We start from the raw sequence: 18,610 nt of genomic DNA, 5'->3' as shown, positions 1-18,610 counted from the left end.
TTATATTAATTTGTTAAAGAAGTTCGGTGTAACTTAACATGTATTGTAGATGTGGAGTGACTAGGCTATGTAATAATAATTTACACTGATATAACATCTGTCTGTTACAGATCAGTCTAACTCTGTCATCGGAACCTATCTCCTGGCCTCAACGTCCTGTCTGTTGGAATATTTTCTTTGATACATACAGCACATCGATTGTAAAGCACTATGGGACAGCAAGTGCGCATACTGAAGGACACCCGTTCTCTTCCTAACGCTCTCTAAGGTAGAAAAACTACAATCCCAGAAACCCTTGCGACATTGTCTTTGGCAACATTTAACTTGTCGACGTGGGCAAGGGTGCTTGCCTTGCTTCATACAAACAAATGTTGATGGGTGTAGTGCACGATGGAATGAGCATCGTGTCATGTTTTGGATTTAATAGATATACATGTACACATATGACTTGAATTATGTGGCTTAAACCTGAAGAGGTACTGCTGAAAAATGCATTCAAGCTATGGGTAACGGAAAAAAACAATGATTATTTCGTTTTACAGAGGAGACGAGGATATGGAGAAGGTGGGGGCGGGTTGACAGGTAGGCTACGTGAACAATACTTTGCTTCCAAGTCTAAACTATAAGCGTAGTTTGCATAAAACCGAAATAATACATCCATTTTGACATCTTATGTTTGTGTGTCGGTTCTTTCCGGGATTCTGTGTAAAAAATATGAGCATGGGTGGGGTGCAGACAACTGTGTTGGTCAAAACAGCTGACCCAATGACAACATTACATTGCAACAGGTATACAGTTAAACAGTGTAACAGCTGTTGTATGCCTGCACCAGTGTTGTTACCATCTCTGCTTGTTACTTTTAACCAGTGCGTGGGCTGTCTGCTACAATTCCCCCTAACGGCATGGTATCAAATTGCTTGCTGCCTCATAACATCATAACACACGGCTGCGCATCCGTTCTGTATTTCCGTTAAATTATAGTTCTACTGCGGCTTGTGATTATATGATTTAGCTTGCGGGTAAAGAGATGAGTTCACAAGTGTGACAAAGCAGTATAGGCTATGATTTCAACATTGTCAGTGGTCGGTTTTTCTACGATATCAATCAAATCTTTTAGGCTGATAAGACTAGGCACATAAGATTCACTGTAAACACTGGTGCCCAAATTTCGCCTCTTGGAAACACGTTTTGAATAAATGAAAAGCACAGCAGTAGTAGCCATTTACATTTTTAGAAGTTGCATTATTAATCAGCTGGCCTGCAGATTAAACAGTGTAATCCGTTGTATTAATACCCTCATCGGATGACTCAAAGTCGGTAAAGTCTAATGGTCCCACTGATTCATCTAAATATAAATATAAGAGAACTCAGTGAAACGGAAGTTCCAAGCAGTGGCTTAATTGATGTTAATGAAAGGGTGCCCAGATGAAGTGGAACACAATGGCTGTCTCGTCTGAGTGGTCTAATGATGGTGGAAGTCCGACGCTTTTAGCGACCCTGTTAAATGCGGCCCCTTAAAACCCTCTTCAACTCAAGGACCTTTATACTCTGAAGAATCTGTTTAAATCACTAGTCAGAGTTCAGGGTATTTGATCATTACCTGCTTGATTACTTTGACTCTATGCTGTAAATAAATAGGTTGAAGAATCCCAGATTGTTTTCAGTCTATTGGACTATTTACTACGACACCTTCTTAAGTAATCACTGTTATGTTGGGTCAGCAACGCTTGTGCTATAGTGATGCAATCTCTGAAAGCAGTATGGCCCTCAAACCTTGTTAATTATTAATGAAGGGCAATTCACTGATAGGTAATGTTACACTGCTAGTTTTAGCCAGGGGCAAGTTACTTGTGCATGTCCATATAAAGGACATTTTACTGTATCTAAGAGCCTTTTTCTAATTAAAGTATGTCAAAGTTGAAATAAGAGTTTCACAAGCACACACTGAAATATGCTTCTTTGTGGTTTTATAATTTTCAGATTATGTTAAATGTGCAGACACATGCCACGTTTTTACATTTTCTCAAGATCAATTCCTGAGGGGGACACCAAAATTACTGCTGTAACACATAGTCTACATTGTAATATGTTAAATGTATATTATTAATATGATTTAAATTTCCTTATGTTTACGGTGATTTATTGGGGGGGACAAATCCTATTTTTCCCAGGATGGGGGGGGTCATGCCCCCCTGGGATTTACGTCTATGGAATTAATACGTCCAGTTTGTCCATTTGTTTATAAATTGCATGATATCTTAATTGTTTTAAGTCAGGCAAGTGTTGGACAAAATGTTTTACAGCGGTGTGGATGTGTGTGACAGGCCTTCTGGTGGGAACCTTGGACACAGTGTTGGACTCCACATCCAAGGTTGCCCCCTTCCGCATCTTACACCAGACACCAGACTCACAAGTCTACTGGTCTGTAGCATGTGGCAAGTGCTTTCCTTCTCCACTTAAAATCCTATTTGGACAAAGACTGTTTTGATTGCCGGTGAAAGTGCTTTCAGCACAGTTCCCATTTAGTCTGGTGGTTTTCCATTGTTTGTGACTGTCTTTTGTCTGGGTTAGGTGCCACCAAAGAGGAGATCAGTCGTCACTGGGAGTGGCTGCAGCACAACATCATGAGGACCCTGTCTGTGTTCGACTCCAGCGATGACATCACCAGCTTTGTCCAAGGAAAAATAAGAGTACGAAATCAAAGCCAAATCACACCGGGGGGGGGGGGGGGGGGGTGAGAGTGAATGGTTTCGTCAGCTTGAATGATTCATTAAGCTCTCGGTGAACACCGTGGCTGTTCACATGACTCATTCTGAATACTTGCTTCATGATGATATGGAAAAGTATAACACGCAACCAACATAATCTGACATTCTAAAAAGAAATTCACTCGGAGGAACAAATTATATTTAGCTGAATATACAGTACATATACTCTGAATCTACAGTATGTTTGGATAACTCAACCTGTACAAAATATACATCATCGCTCTCCCCTGCTCTCCCCTGCTCTCCCCTGCTCTCCCCTGCTCTCCCCTGCTCTCCCCTGCTCTCCCCTGCTCTCCCCTGCTCTCCCCTGCTCTCCCCTGCTCTCCCCTGCTCTCCCCTGCTCTCCCCTGCTCTCCCCTGCTCTCCCCTGCTCTCCCCTGCTCTCCCCTGCTCTCCCCTGCTCTCCCCTGCTCTCCTTCCTCCAGGGTCTGATTGCAGAGGAAGGGAAAGTGTGGCATGTGCAGGAGGACGACCCGGAGAAGTTCCGCGAGGCCCTGCTGAGGTTTGAGAAGTGGTTTGAGCTGCCTCAGAGGGAGAAGCTGGTGACCTACTACTCCTGCAGCTACTGGAAGGGCCGTGTGCCCTGCCAGGGCTGGCTCTACCTCAGCACCAACTTCCTGAGTTTCTACTCCTACCTCCTGGGAGCTGAGGGTGAGCAGCACACAGCCGGCGCACTGGCCAGCGACCCTCACGGCTCGAGATATTTTGAATATATGTTTGTCTAAGGGTTCAGTTTGGTTGTTTGTGTGCTCTGCGGGCGACCCTGGAGCCCTTTGTGTCGTTGCTTGCCAAAAACAGGTGATGCAAATCAATTTGAATTAGATTACCTACCATAGTTGTAAACCTGACCTTCCTTTCCATGTTAGATACGTAACATAAATAATCATCTCCACAGTGAAGCTGGTGATCTCCTGGGATGAGGTCTGGAGACTGGAGAAGACATCCAATGTGATCCTGACGGAGAGCATCCATGTGCAGGCCCACGGAGACCATCATTACTTCTCCATGTTCATGCACCTCAGCGAGACATTCCTCATCATGGAGCAGCTGGCTGACTACTCCGTCAAACGCCTGTTTGATAAGGAGACCTTTCAGGGAGAGCCTGCCCTGTGTGACCCTTTGCAAATCACCAAGAGGTACCACCTGTCTGTCTTCTGTTTGCTCTCTGTCACGTGACTCGTGTTTTTGGAAACGCAGCCTCAGGGCTGCTGACAGTGGAGCTACAGAGGCTATTACAGTATTTAGGTTATTTCCTGTGTGCTCTAAAACTGTCTTTGCTCAGTTGCACTGCTCCTTTCCAGAGGCCTGGAAACTCACGCCAGGAACGAGCAGTTCAGGGCGTTCTTCCGGCTACCCAGGGAGGAAAACCTGCTGGAGGTGTACGAGAGTTTCCTGTGGGTGCCCTTCAGCCACTTCAACACGCTTGGCAAGATCTGTCTGTCTGAGAGCTACCTGTGCTTCGCCAGCCAAGATGGCAGCCAGTGCCACGTTATCATCCCCATCCGAGAGGCAAGGAGGGAGCCATGCTTCAACAACAACAAATATTTGCAGTTTGATCCAGTCCCCAGCTGATAGCTGGTGTTTGTATTAAAAACGGTCGATTGTGGCAGGTGATTGGTGTGGAGAACCCGGACAGGAGCAGCAGAGTGTTGACGGTGTGTGTGCGGGGGAAGAGGGCGCTTCGCTTCTCAGAGGTCCGGGACTACGAACGGCTCGCCAGCGCAATTCGCAGGAGGTGTGGGATGACAGCCAGCCCTCTGCACTCCACGCCACCCGAGGTGACCTTCTGTTTAAAGCACCACACACTCACACACACACACACACGCCAGATCCCAGCTCAGAGGCACTGCACCACTATACAGGACAGTGCACTTGTATGTCCTGGGCTTAAGGAGTCCTGGGAGTCAGATCGCTGAGCGCTTAGGGAATCGGGCTGGTAATCTGAAGGTTGCAAGTTCGATTCCCGGCCGTGCAAAATGACGTTGTGTCCTTGGGCAAGGAACTTCACCCTACTTGCCTCGGGGGAATGTCCCTGTACTTACTGTAAGTCGCTCTGGATAAGAGCGTCTGCTAAATGTAAATGTAAAGCAGCCGAGGGTCTGCACCTCTCTGTCACCGACCAGCCCTCACTGACCTACTCCTCCCAAGGTTTCTTCCACTTTTCTCTCTGAGTTTTCCTGGCAGTTTATCCTTGTTGTCTTTGAGGGTCTAGGTTGGTTAAAGTGCAGTTCTACGGGCGTACGTGACGCCCTTGCTTGTAAAAAGGAATTTGATTTGGAAAACATAAAACCACTCTCCTTCCCTTGTAGGTCATACGAGGGGAATGTCAGTCGCTGATCAACCACTTTGAGGACAACCCAGAGGATGTGACTCTGATGGTGGGGCAGAAGGACACCAGCAAAGCCGTGAGCACCGAAGCTCTCATGACCGTGTTCCACCCGCAAGACGCAGAGAACCTCGACCCCAAAATGGTAGGCAGCCCTCTCCTCGCTTGAGCTCCCTCTGGTTCAGTATGAGGAAACGAAGCGCTTCAGAGACAAGAGGAAACCACAGCACTGACACACAGGAAGCGGTCATAGCTGTCTGACCACGGTGATGTGTCCCTTTTCTGCCCGACAGCTGAAGGAGAAGATGAAGGAACAGTCGTGGAACATCCACTTCTCAGAGTACGGCCGCGGCACCAGCATGTTCTGCACCAAGAAGACCCGCAACCTGATAGTCCGTGGAGTTCCTGAGTCCTTAAGAGGAGAGCTGTGGATGCTGTTTTCAGGTTCTCATCCATATATGTGTCTCAACATTTCTTTTTAGCAGAACTTATGAGTTTTAATTAACCTCATTATCTATTTGTATTTTATATTGATGTTCTTACCTTGTTTTTACAATCTTAACTGTAGCACTTTGAGATTTGTTTCAAATGCAAAATGCTTTACAAATGACATCTATTATTATTATTAACAAGGGCTGGAAATCGGGTTTCGTAAATAAGGTTTAACCGACTGTTATGTAGAGACTGTCCAGTGCTTTGGGTTAGAACATGGCGGTGTGATGTTACGTGTTTTGACTGTGCGGGGGTTGCGTCTTGGCAGGTGCAGTGAACGACATGGCGACTCACCCCGGCCACTACACCGAGCTGGTGGAGCAGTCGCTGGGAACGAGCACCCTGGCCACTGACGAGATCGAGCGGGACCTCCACCGCTCCCTCCCAGAGCACCCCGCCTTCCAGAGCGAGACGGGGATCTCCGCCCTGCGGCGCGTCCTCACCGCCTACGCCTACAGGAACCCCAAGATCGGCTACTGCCAGGTAAGAGGCTGACGGACGTCCTGTTACCGGCCCTGAACGGCTTCGCCCGTTAACGGGATCTAAGACTGCCTCTGCCCTCCCTCTCCCCTGTGAAGGCCATGAACATCCTGACATCGGTTCTCCTCCTTTACGCCAAAGAGGAGGAGGCTTTCTGGCTGCTGGTGGCTGTATGTGAGAGGATGCTGCCTGACTACTTCAACCGCAGGATAATTGGTAAGAAATTCTGCTGCCTTACCCTTGACTTAGAACGATGTTTGAAGATTTCCTTCTAAAGGATCAAGCACAGTTTGCCATTTTAGATGAACCCAGGTGAACTTTTGGTCAACTGACCTTTTGGCCAAAAAGGAAAATTGATTGAGTTTGAAATCTGACATTTAGATCTGATTAGCTCAGTTTAAGCTTATTGACAAGAGTCAAAGGTCAAGTTAGACGTGCAGTTTTAAACATAACTAGGAGGTAATGGTTATGTTTAGTTATATTAACTGGACAGTTAAGGTTAAGTGAGCCAGATAAAGGCTCAAGATGAAATGTCTCCTTCCTCCTCTTGTTCACTGTGGAAAGTGACTGATGTAAATTTCATGTGGCATCTCACTGTGTAACACAGTCTATGTTGCTGTTACCGGGGTGATAGACCATGTTACCGGGGGTGATAGACCATGTTACCGGGGGTGATAGACCATGTTACCAGGGGTGATAGACCATGTTACCGGGGGTGATAGACCATGTTACCGGGGGTGATAGACCATGTTACCAGGGGTGATAGACCATGTTACCGGGGGTGACTGAGACATGCATCCCCAGGAGCGCTGGTGGACCAGGCGGTGTTCGAGGAGCTGATCAGGGAGCAGCAGTCCCAGCTGACGGAGCACATGACAGACCTCAGCTTCTTCTCCTCCGTGTCCCTGTCCTGGTTCCTCACGCTGTTCATCAGTGTCCTGCCCATCGAGAGCGCCGTCAACGTGGTGGACTGCTTCTTCTACGACGGCATCAAAGCCATCCTGCAGCTGGGTCTGGCTGTCCTCAACTGCAACATGGAGGCTCTCGTCAGCTGCCAAGACGACGCAGAGGCAGTCACCATCCTCAACAAGTCAGTGTTGACGTTGGAACTCGGGTCAACGGAATCAAACCAAAACACAGGGAGTGTGTTGGGAGAAAAGGGAGGTGAATATCATGAGACTGAAACGCGTGTTCCTTGTAGGTTTTTCGACAGCGTGACGAACAAGGACAGCCCCCTGCCCCCCACAGTGCAACAGGCGTCGCTCGGCAACAACGACAAGTCCTCCCACTCCAGGATGGACATCAGTGACCTCATCAAAGACGCCTATGAGGTATGGCATGTTACTAATGAATACTAGCGTCACCTCCTAGCACTGTGAGTGACAGGAACCGAGGGTGAATCTAACACATCTTTTTTGTCCTGATCTAAAGTGATCCTTTTCTTTCAGAGATTCGGAGACATTCGATCAGAGGAAGTGGAGAGCATGCGTAAACGAAACAAACTCTATGTCATCCAAACCTTGGAAGATACAACCAAGCAAAACGTTGTGAGTGGGAGATTGAATTCAGAGATTTGTCATCGCTTTTTAAATGTAGGATTGCGCTGTTTAGGATGAATTGACACTGTTTTGTTCCAGCTTCGGGTCGTGTCTCAGGAGGTGAAGTTTAGTGGTCCTCAGCTGGACGATCTGTATGCATTGTTCAAGGTAGGTTCAGACTTCACAGTACTGCTTTATAATTAATCATCAATTATCTACAGCTTGAAATAGCTTCCTCTGCAGAGAGTCCTGAAAATGGTTGATGTGTTTCAAATAGCCCAGAGGATAATCTCTCAACGGTCACAATTCTTCTCATTTACATTTAGTCATTTAGCAGACGCTCTTATCCAGAGCGACTTACAGTAAATACAGGGACATTCCCCCGAGGCAAGTAGGGTGAAGTACCTTGCCCAAGGACACAACATCATTTTGCACGACCAGGAATCAAACCGGCAACCTTCTGATTAATAGCCCGATTCCCTAACCGCTCAGCCATCTGACTCACGCTCAACGGTCTTCTCGTCGTTCCAGAGGCAGCATTTTCTCAGTTGCTACTGGACGATGAACAGCCCAGCGCTGCTCCACCACGACCCCAGCCTGGCCTACCTGGAGCAGTACCAGCTGGGCCTCCAGCAGTTCCGCCTGCTCTTCTCCCTCCTGGAGCCCTGGTCTCTCAGCAGCAGTACAGACACGCTGGCTCTCTGGGCCTTCCGCCTCATAGACGAGAACCAGGACGGCCTTGTCAACTTTAAGGAGTTCTGCTTGGCCCTGGGTGAGATCTGCATTCTCGCGTTCGCACAACTCTGTTGACACCCATCTTAGCTGGTCAGTGTTCTACTCTTATTTGGGGACACTGGTGTAGACCTTGTGTTAACCTCTCCTCTCTCCCTCCCTCACAGACATCCTGTACAGTGGCTCTTTCACCAATAAACTGAAGTTCCTGTTTAAGCTTCACCTGCCTCCAGGTAAGGACAGACACTTTCTCACTGACCAAGTTGTATGATGTACATTGTCTTTGACCATGTTGTACCGTTTGTCAGTCATAATTCCTCTGTTGATGTACTTTCTTGAGAGAAACTCTTATTCCTCTTCACTCCATGAAAACGTTGCCCCTTACTAAGCTTTGCTACTTAAGCTTTGTGTTTCAATCTCTTTCGATTTTTCTTTTTACTAATTTCCTCAAGCCTTTGTTCACTGCTCTAGAAGACCTGCTTGCATGTACTTACACAGCATATATTCTAGCTTTCACAGGAAGTCCTTTCCACTCAAAGGGTCAACAGTTTCCTCACTTTGTTCCAGTGACTGAAGACATCTCTCATCTCAGTAGACTGACTGGTCAGCCTGCTCTTTCCTCTCTCGACACCTTCACTTCCTGTTGTACCTCACTTCCTGCTCCTCTCTTTTAACAAGGCCTTATCATTGTTTTCACTTACTTCAAATCTGTGTGCAATACTCTAACCTGCACCTTAGTATGCTAACCTGTTGCACTTATAAACTGTTTGGTGTTAGTTCTGTTGTATTTCCTTGTTTCTAAGTGTTTCACCTGCTCATATTACAGTGTCAGATCTTCCAGAGGATGGTGTGATACGAAAGAGCCCTGAAAGAGGTGAAGTCGTTTTCTTTTTGGTGTCTTTTGACTGCTATGTTCACTCGAGGTAATCCAGTTAGAAAATTCATGGTTAATGTTTTCACTTCCACAGGCAGAGGAAAGGTAGATCTACAAGCCTACCTGAAGCAATGGCAAGATGAGATCCTTAAGAAAGAGGAGAGCATTAAGGATCTACCCAGAATTAACCAGGTAACAAGCACTGTCCAGGTCATAGTTGCCTCCGTTGTTAAAGAATTGGTCTATTAAATAAGTACCTTTTTTCCTTATTCCATTGCCACAAACATTTATCAGTGTGTCATAATAATTATACCATTATCAACATCTCACTTGGTTTTCTTCCTCGGTGGTTATTGGCACTAGGCTCAGTTCATCCAGTTCTCCAAGACCATGTACAGTCTGTTCCACGGCGACCCAGAGGAGGAGCCTCTGTACCGGGCAGTGGCCAGAGTAACCAGCCTGCTGCTGAGGATGGAGGAGGCAGGACGTCGGCTGCAGGAGACCAGCAGCCCTCGGGAGACCCCCAGCCCCCCTCCAGCTCCTGCAGAGGGGGGTCTGGCGGAGGGGGAGGCCTCTGCCCCCGTGGAGAGCTCCCAGCCCCCCAGCCCCCCTGGCCCCCTGGTGGGCGCGGCTGCCAGCCCTCAGGAGATGGAGTGGTCCTTCTCCTTCGAGCAGGTGCTTGCGTCCCTCCTCAACGAGCCTGTTGTTGTGCGCTTCTTTGAAAAGCCTGTGGACATTCAAGCTCGCGTGGACAGTGCCAAGACCGCCCAGGTCAAGGCCAAGGCAAACAAGTAGAACGACACATTACGGGTCAAGACGACTTTTCAAAGCCATCAAGTTATCATGACTCTGCCTCACTGCTGTCCTCTTTTGTGTCATTGCTTGGTCAGGCAGCAGAAACAGGTTGAAAGTCAACACCGTGGACATAAAGTACACTTTGCAGAGAAAGCAGTCACGTTCTGTGAAGTCAGTCTGTTCTGTAGTGTTGTACTGTACGTCCTATCTTAGACTCGTAATTTGCACACCAGCGAAACTCATCTGGCATTTTGCTTTTACTGTATGTAACAGTGACTTTTCCTCATGCAGCCTTAATTCATATTATTTTTTCAGAAACACCAGCTTTTCAAAGTGAGGTTGGCAGGAATGATGTAGGGAAGGACAAAGCGCTGCAATGGAATCCGAAGAAGCCATAGCATACAGTCACACTCACCCCTCATAGCATACAGTCACACTCACCCCTCATAGCATACAGTCACACTCACACCTCATAGCATACAGTCACACTCACCCCTCATAGCATACAGTCACACTCACACCTCATAGCATACAGTCACACTCACACCTCATAGCATACAGTCACACTCACCCCTCATAGCATACAGTCACACTCACCCCTCATAGCATACAGTCACACTCACCCCTCATAGCATACAGTCACACTCACCCCTCATAGCATACAGTGGCTAAAACCAGAGGACATGCAGTTGACTGAGTACAAACTATTTAACTTCTACTTAACTTTTAACTTCAAAAAAGAGAAGATTGGATTTTCTTGGTTTGAGTTCAGTTTATTTGTTTTGTGACACAATGAAGGTACATAATCAGGTTAAGCTTAGTTATTGTTTGTGGAGATTCTTCATGCAAGTGAAAACACAAAGGGAACATACAACATGCTGAGCCCAAGTTCCTAAATAATTATAATTTAGTTGACTTCCGTAAAACACTTCTTACATACTGAAATGCAATGGTTTTGTAAAGAATATCATGACTGAAATAACAAAAGCCTTTTGTCGTTGCCAAGTTAGAGCCCTTTCAGGGCAAAAGAAACTAGCTAAATGTAAAGGTAGCAGATGAATCGGGTTCAAACTCCAGAATTGGTGAACTGAGTATTTTAAAGTCAATCAACAAATCAAACATATGCAGAATAGAGAGACTTTGACATGTATTTGCTTCACCAACACTTTAGATGTAACTTGGTATTTGCTCAAATAGACAAAGAAAAAATATGTAGCACCTTAAACTCTGGTCTTTCTTTAGGCACTACTTAGTGAGTACAATATTTCTACTGAAAGTAATGTTACAATCTGAAAGGGACGTGTTTATTCTAGTAATTAGGTTCAAAAGTAGAGGAAAGTAATGAGATGAGATATTTAAGATTAGGTTATCATTTGTTAGATATTCTATAATTTCATTCAGTTCTAAAGGGAATACTGTGTATCATGTAATTCATGATAACTTTCATCAAGGTATATAAAATAATTGTGGTATATTTTGATAGTTGGATTTTTGAGACTGCAAGTTAAATACGTTGATAGTGTCTAACTGCTATACATTCCCTTTATTATTTTATTCGATGTTTTTTGAATTGCAGTTAAGCATGAAGTGGGTGCATGGGCATGGATACATGATGGAAACAGAACTCAAATGCAATGGATAGTTTGTTCTGTTCGACGTACTGTTCTGTACAAAGTCGTATTTTTTTGTTTTTTCAATTTACATAATTCAAAGATGTGTATGTAGGATGGATATGTCTATTTTACACAACCAGTGATAAATGTTTATTTTCAAAGCCTGTGTCAAAGGCAAGAGATGTGGTATGTGCAGCTGTATATGGTCTGTTTTCCTTGTTTGAACGTTCCTGACTTGGTGCCAACTGTGTAAAATCTTTGCAATTTGATACAGTAGTCTCCAGTTCATAAAGCCCTCATCACACATCAAGTACGTACCTCTTAGCTGCTAGGGCCTTTTAAACATTGTTACTAAACTAGCCTCACTTAACGCAATAGCACAATATCATGAAGCATTTATGATGAACTGGCTGTTTTTTGTGTTATAGTTAATTGATATGGAGTTAATATTTGTCAAGTTCATTAATATGCTAAGTTTATTTTGAAAGTAAATGTATTCCCTATATTGCAGAAGTTGTCAAGTCTTGAGGCAAAACAAGAAGATTTGACCTGTAGTTATCAATGTCGGTATGTACCTGTCACGGTTGTTAATGTGGCTGGCTTACATTACAACCCCATACAGCAGACATTTCAAGATCGTATCCAAGTTGAGGATACATAAGCTGAATATGCCAACTGTCTTTACTGTCTCATGATTGAACCAAACCTGCAAGAGACATGGTTCAAATGTTTAAATTGCACTGTAGGCCTATATGCACTATAAACATGCAGAGTCAGATTAATTTGGCTGCAATATCATACTATCATTAGTGAAATGGAGTACTGTATTGTAACATGTATTACACTTACTTTAGATGAGACAAATCTCATAGCACAAATAGTACTAGAAATCTGTCGATTTTTATCCATGACCCTAATTATTCAAGTTGGCCTACCCCTTCAAAACGTATATGAATGGTTTCCTAAATTGATGAGTCTACTTGTGTAACCTAATGTACTGCCTCTTTATTGATTTTCTGTTATTGAGGGTTGTAGTTCTGTGTGAATACAGAACATGAATATGGAACAGGCTTGCAGAGGAAGTCATTATGCCTGTGCCTATCACACGTGACACTTTATGTGAATGTCAGATGTCTTCAAAATAAATTAAAATGTTTTCATAGAAATATGTCAACTTCGGAGCCGTCATTTTATGTGGTTAAATATGAGCTTTTTTATCATCCATTTGGAGTTCATAGATAACAGCCATTCTGCAGACAACACAACGTGCTGAATGTTCGTTCCTTCCCTGCAGGACTCGCGAGACTTGGAGTGATGTTGCTTCTGCAGATAGCTATCCAGCTAGTAGCCGAGTTAGCTGTATGAAACCCCAGACCTTTCCACTCAGGTAATCTCACAATGCTTGACAGAAGGTTACGATATTCATCACCGATGATTTTAGCATTCGTTTTGTATGGCTTGCAATTCCCCAAGCTAAGCTTAGCTAGCGAAATGCCTAACCTAGCAACTTAGCAGCTATCTGGCTAGTTCAGCAGTTGTCTTGCTACTAGCTTTTAGCTAGCTACTAGGTAAATTAAATAACGTTAGCCACGTTTTCGTCTGTGTTGTCCACACTTGAACTCGAAATGAAAGCATAATTTGTGTCCAAATCGCTATCATTACAGGTTAGCTTGGCTGTGTTTTCATCTGACATTTCAACTCGTGCAACTGAAACCTTGTTTGTTCTTTTGTTTACCTTGAAGTGCCCAATAGTATGGATCCCTCGAGGCTGACAGGATCGCTGAACTCTTTTCAGATGGCAAATGACGAGGATTTATGCCTAGACCTGCTGTCTGCGGACGCAGTTGTTGGGGACCCTATGTCTATGGAATCCGGGATCAACTTGCTGTCTGCACAGGTCGCTATGGTGCCTTTGCCTGTAGAACCTGGTACGGGCCTTCTTCTCTCTACACACGCTGGGGTGAACTCCTTGTCTACAGACGCTGAGATGGACCGACTGTCCTCGCACGCGGACTTGGACCCTCTTTCTACTGAAGCGGGAATGGGCCTTTTATCGTTACAGGCAGGTGTCAGCATTCTGACCGCTCACGCCGATATGGACCTCCTGAGTTCGCATTCTAATATGGAACCTCTAACGGATCTGGGTGCGCCCGCTAGTGCCGGTGGTCTGCCGGAGACGAACTCGGCGGGAACCGGGAACTACTGTATGGAGCGTGAGGCCCGTGGTGGGCCAGTCCTGACCCAGTCGGAGAGGGAGAGGCTGAAAACGCAGGATAGCTTGAGCATCTTAGGAGATCCAGACTCACTGGAGCTTTCCAAGGCGCAGGTGGAGGAGTTCTACAGCCACAAGCATCAAGAGCCTTCAGGTCCATCCACCAGCTTCAGTGAGGATAAGTGCCAGTGGTTTTCTGAGGCTACGTCAGTCAAGGTAGACCCTGATAGAGATAGACTAGAGGGGGCTCAAGAAGCCAGAGTCGGTACTGTCCGTTGGAAAGAGACCAGCGAGGCGCTGAAGCAGAGCGATTCTGTTTCCCAAAGTTCAGCTTTAAACACACCATGTGGAACATCCCAGTTTGAAAATGGCACAGGGAAGGAACAGGCTTTTTCAGAGCTTGGAATGGAGGTGGACGGGGAGGTGGACAGTGTCAGAAGAGTCCCCAGCCCAGACGAACCCATCGTGATCACGGATGTGAGAGCCCTGCCGGTGAGCGAGCTGTACGGCCAGGAGGACGTGAACATGGCGAGCGGTGGAGAACTACCAGGTGAGGGCAGCCTGTCCTCACAAACCTTCACCACCAAACCACACACAGCCGTCAACGGTATGTTTGCTCATGGTACCTTCAGGTTGTTGGTTCTGAAAGAAAAAGCTTTACTTTCATTTAGTTTCAGTTGATTAAAACATTTTGGGCTGTGTTGACCTTGCTTTCAATGGCATATATGTTGATTCTGATGCTGCAGAAACAGTAAATTAGTTATGTTAATAATATAGTTATTGGAGGAAGGGGAGGCTTTTAATTTTGTATCCTTCATTCTAAATCCACTGGTAATTCTTCATTTATCCAGCCTGTCAGATCACTCATCATCTTCTGTGTCTTAGTAGAGGGGCATGCTGGTGCTAATGACACAACTGTCATTGAAGATTCTCCAACCCTGCATAAGAGGCCTGGAGTGGCAAGCCAGGACTCATCTAACGATGGTGAAGAATGATCCTCTTCTCTATAAAGCAACAAACATGACGCTCTTATGTTACCCCGTCTCTGTGCTATAAAACATCCAGTTGTGGAGATGGTACTCTGGTTAAACATCAACATGCTTCTCCTCCCTCAGCAGTCCAGCTGGTGGAGGACGACGCTCCAGGGGACGTGGTGGAAGTTTCGAAGGACGTGACCTCCGACCGGCCCACTGGCCTCCGTCGTTCCTCCAGGACGGTGAAGCCCATCCTCCCCAGCGCCCCTCCAGCCCCCGCCCGCCCCCTCGCCAGCCAGCCCCCCGGCTCCGCCCGAATGCTTCCCCACAGGCCTGGGCACCCCGGGGCCCCTCTGACAGAGCAGTCTGACCCGTCCTCTTCTTTCACCTGTGCCAACTGCTCCGAGTCTCTGAAGAGCGGTCAGACGGCGTACCAGCGCCGGGGCCTGCCCCAGCTCTTCTGCAGCTCTGTGTGCCTGTCCTCCTTCGTCAGGAAACCCCCTCGGAAAACCCCCTGTGCTCACTGTCGAAGGTCAGCCTTCTCCGCCCCCCCCCCGCAGGAGCTCACGGCGAAACTGGAATCGGGTCGTTTTGTTTAATCAACGCTGACGTCTTTTCCTTTTGTGATTTGTTTCAGCGATATGACGAATAACAAGAACTCCACCATTGCGCAGATCGGCCAGTCCTTCCATGAGTTCTGCAGCGGCGCATGCCTGGCGCAGTACGAGGCGCGGGCGCAGGAGACACCCCCCCACGACCCTGCGCCCCTCTCCAGGAGGTGCAGTGTGTGCAGCCGGGCCCGGGAGGTACGCAGCGCCCCCCTCACACACACGGGACGGGTACAGCTCAGCACAGATGACAATATGTACAGATCAGGTAGATGTTAGAAGAGATAGATAATATGTACCTAGAATAGGTAGAGAGCGTTTAACTACACACATCCCCTTTAGGGATTCATGAACGTATTGACAGGGAGTTTGAAAAGTCTTACATTGGAAAGATGTTTTGTAATATGGCAATATGTACGTCAACGATTTCATTTGTCACTCATGAAATGCATCATTTGAATATCTGAATCTGTGTTGGTTGTTAGAAGTGAGTCCAATGTTTCATCAGTCACTGCTCTGCAGGTCGACAGGGTTTCACTCCTGCAACAATGCAATTGCAAACATTTTATGTTTACCTCAAAGCTGGCACCAGCTCGACCTGTTCTGGTTTGAGTTTCCCTCGTCAGCTGTAAGTCATTTGTAAATGAGTACAATAAAATTTATTAAAAATAAGTAAGCACTTTTTTATGCCAAGTCCAGCAAAACCACACAATGATGTGATTATGGTATACATTCTTGTTATACCATAATCTGCAAGATGCATAAGCTGCACCTCCAAAATCTGGTGGTCAACGCGCTTCTCTCCATTCTCCGTTTTCCTAAAAACAGACTCCAAACACCTGCAATTAGTCACGTCTCCGAAGGGTCAACCTAAAACCTCACAGCACAGTGCTGTTTAAGGGCGTATAGACTAACTGTGGTCATCAGAGAGTGATAAGGTGGATCTTTCTGCTGATGTCTCTCCCCGGGGTAGATCATCCACGAGGTTAGCACCGGGAACGTGGTGCATCTTCTGTGCAGCAACGCCTGTTTCAACACCTTCCGGGCGTCCAAGGGGCTGAAGACCAACTGCTGTGATGCCTGCGGCACCTACATCAACATGTCGGCCTGCAAACCGGAGTACCTTCTCCACGACGGCATACAGAGGAGGTTCTGCAACTCCTCCTGCGTCAAGCTCTACAAGATGGTGGGTGTGCCCGTTTGTTAAACTGGTCGATTCAAGGTTTGTGACGGTTCTGCGGTTGGTGTTTGCTAATCATGGGGGGTTGAGAGCTTTGTGAAGATCTGAACGGGGGAGACGTTGAATGTACAAGTTGATTTTAAAACGTTTGCTTTTCCTGTGCTTATTTTCGTCTTTTTTAGAAGAACACCAAGGTTTTGTCATGCCAGTGGTGTAAGACTCTTGGTCAGAAGTTTGAAATGCTGTCGAACGTGGATGCCGGCGGGAAGATCCAACACTTCTGCTCAACTTGCTGTATCACATCATACAAAGTGAAAACGTCTGTCAACACAGGTGCTGGGAGAACTCTCTTCAGGGCTGCATGGATGTTGTTGTTATTTTAATGACCCTGTGTTCGAGGAAGCTAATGATGCATCTTCTCTGCTAGTTCCTCAGTATCCTTGCGTCTTCTGCAAGAAATCTCTCCGTGAACCTGCGTACTTCTGCAAGGAAAACAAGACGGTATACACGTTCTGCAGCCCAGGGTGTTGGATCAAATTTCAGGTAAGGCAACCCCATACACCCAGAACAACAGAGCAGGCGGAACATAGGCTTAGCTAAATGTTGCTTTCTGCGTTCCAGAAGCTTATATAACAGGCTGTCTTTTACGTGGATTTGTTTTAAACATGCGTTATTGATGATTGAGTTCTAAAGCACTGGAATGACTTTTTGGGGTAAGGGTTTCTGAAAGCGATAAAAAAAACCTGTTAATATTTACAGTGTGATGTACATGCTTGGCTGTGGGTGCCAGTAAAGCAGAAGAATGCTAGTTAAACTGGCACTAAACTGCTGCATTGATGAGCCCAACCTCACTTCTGGAGGCATAAAAACCCTAGCTTGTCATAAAGAGCCTTGGTATGGATAAGGTCACTATTTGAATACCTCTTTTATTCTCCCTGAAATATATGAACCAGGGCCTGTTTTGATTACGCAAAACTCTTGTAGTTTGAAGCTCTTGTCTGTGAAAGTTACCTTTTTGATATAAACATTTTGAGATGCCCTGTGTTATGTACCGTACCAGTCAAACGTTTGGACACATTTAATGGGGAAATGTGTCCAAACTTTTGACTGGTACTGTATAATGGATAGATGATGTTTGAAATGTGTGCTGCATCTTTTCAGAGCCACAATCCAGATGGTGTCATCCATTTAAACTGCCAATCCTGCCACGACATGTTCACATGGAAACCAGAAGTCTTAGAATGGCAGGTAATCAAACGATTTTGAATAATCAAAATCACAATGTCTAGTATTTACATAAAAAAAACCTCAAATATTTATTTTAGCAGTGGCTTTTTTTTTGGGGGAAATATTTACTCCTGGAGAATAACTCCTTGCTTGTCATCACATTTCAGAACTCCATGTATCAGTTCTGCAGCAAGGACTGCAGTAGGGCCTACAAGGGCCTGAACGGGGTGATCACGTCATGTGCGCAGTGCAAGCAGGAGAAAATTCTACACAAGAAGATGATGTTTTCAGGGGTGGAGAAGGCTTTCTGCAGTAACGGTTCGCACTGGCCTTGTCCCCTCGTACCATTCATGTCTGGCTTTACAAAGCAGAAAAACATGTTGCATGTTGCATGCTCACAGTGAAACTGTTTGTTCCCTCAGCCTGCGGCGGGCTGTACAAACAGGACGTCACCAGACGTCTGGGAGCCGCGTCGGTGGACTGCTCCTACTGCAGCCAGACCTGCGTTCCTACCGTCACAGACGAACAGGGGGACAAGAAGTGGGCCTTCTGCGCCCTGGACTGCAAGAGAAAATACCTCCGCCTACACCTGAACGTACGTCAGAAAAATAATATTTGTACTCGGAGGAACACGCCAACATTGCGGTGTTCCGGATGCTTCTCCGTACACGGGCTGGATTCAGAGCACGCATGTCCAGCCACTGAGGAGTCAGTTGGCTGAGCGGTGAGGGAGTCGGGCTAGTAATCCGAAGGTTGCCAGTTCGATTCCCGGTCATGCCAACTGACGTTGT

At 46.2% G+C, this 18,610-nt stretch overlaps 2 protein-coding genes across 3 annotated transcripts in view; both read left to right on the top strand.

Moving 5' to 3' along the window:
- The first annotated feature begins 330 nt into the window (after positions 1-330).
- On the top strand, positions 331-12,784 carry tbc1d8b (TBC1 domain family member 8B). Of its 2 annotated transcripts, XM_062486314.1 has the most exons (21): positions 331-582; positions 2,325-2,435; positions 2,572-2,690; positions 3,194-3,419; positions 3,664-3,904; positions 4,070-4,277; positions 4,379-4,546; positions 5,078-5,239; positions 5,388-5,538; positions 5,855-6,069; positions 6,165-6,282; positions 6,871-7,156; positions 7,268-7,397; positions 7,515-7,613; positions 7,704-7,772; positions 8,136-8,376; positions 8,504-8,569; positions 8,847-8,939; positions 9,163-9,210; positions 9,305-9,402; positions 9,574-12,784. In XM_062486314.1, the coding sequence occupies exons 1-21, from the start codon at positions 456-458 to the stop codon at positions 10,003-10,005; spliced, it is 3,408 nt and encodes a 1,135-aa protein (XP_062342298.1). In that variant the 5' UTR covers positions 331-455; the 3' UTR covers positions 10,006-12,784. The 2 variants fall into 2 exon arrangements, with proteins under 2 accessions (XP_062342298.1, XP_062342299.1); XM_062486315.1 differs by lacking the exon at positions 8,847-8,939 and having other exon boundaries at positions 332-582.
- Positions 12,785-12,882: 98 nt separating this feature from the next.
- The window catches only part of LOC134040085 (zinc finger MYM-type protein 3-like), a 13,003-nt gene continuing 7,275 nt past the window's right edge, over positions 12,883-18,610 (top strand). The window contains exons 1-11 of the mRNA XM_062486309.1: positions 12,883-13,005; positions 13,361-14,437; positions 14,716-14,814; positions 14,949-15,336; positions 15,442-15,610; positions 16,386-16,598; positions 16,775-16,925; positions 17,020-17,135; positions 17,754-17,840; positions 17,987-18,137; positions 18,242-18,414. Coding sequence (XP_062342293.1) covers positions 13,372-14,437; positions 14,716-14,814; positions 14,949-15,336; positions 15,442-15,610; positions 16,386-16,598; positions 16,775-16,925; positions 17,020-17,135; positions 17,754-17,840; positions 17,987-18,137; positions 18,242-18,414 — 2,613 coding nt within the window. The 5' untranslated portion in view covers positions 12,883-13,005; positions 13,361-13,371. The remainder of the gene's footprint in view (positions 13,006-13,360; positions 14,438-14,715; positions 14,815-14,948; positions 15,337-15,441; positions 15,611-16,385; positions 16,599-16,774; positions 16,926-17,019; positions 17,136-17,753; positions 17,841-17,986; positions 18,138-18,241; positions 18,415-18,610) is intronic.

The sequence above is a fragment of the Osmerus eperlanus genome, chromosome 19 (genome assembly GCF_963692335.1).
Source record: "Osmerus eperlanus chromosome 19, fOsmEpe2.1, whole genome shotgun sequence".
NCBI lineage: Eukaryota > Metazoa > Chordata > Actinopteri > Osmeriformes > Osmeridae > Osmerus > Osmerus eperlanus.
Note: the sequence above shows the minus strand (reverse complement) of the source record. Positions and strands in the feature narration are given on the sequence as shown.

Bases quoted from the DNA above. Each gene is read 5' to 3' on its own strand.
- tbc1d8b (XM_062486314.1), top strand. From the start codon at position 456: ATGTGGCTTAAACCTGAAGAGGTACTGCTGAAAAATGCATTCAAGCTA. The intron at 5,539-5,854 runs GTTCTCATCCAT...GCGTCTTGGCAG, and splicing joins GCTGTGGATGCTGTTTTCAG to GTGCAGTGAACGACATGGCG. The intron at 6,070-6,164 runs GTAAGAGGCTGA...TCCCCTGTGAAG, and splicing joins CCAAGATCGGCTACTGCCAG to GCCATGAACATCCTGACATC.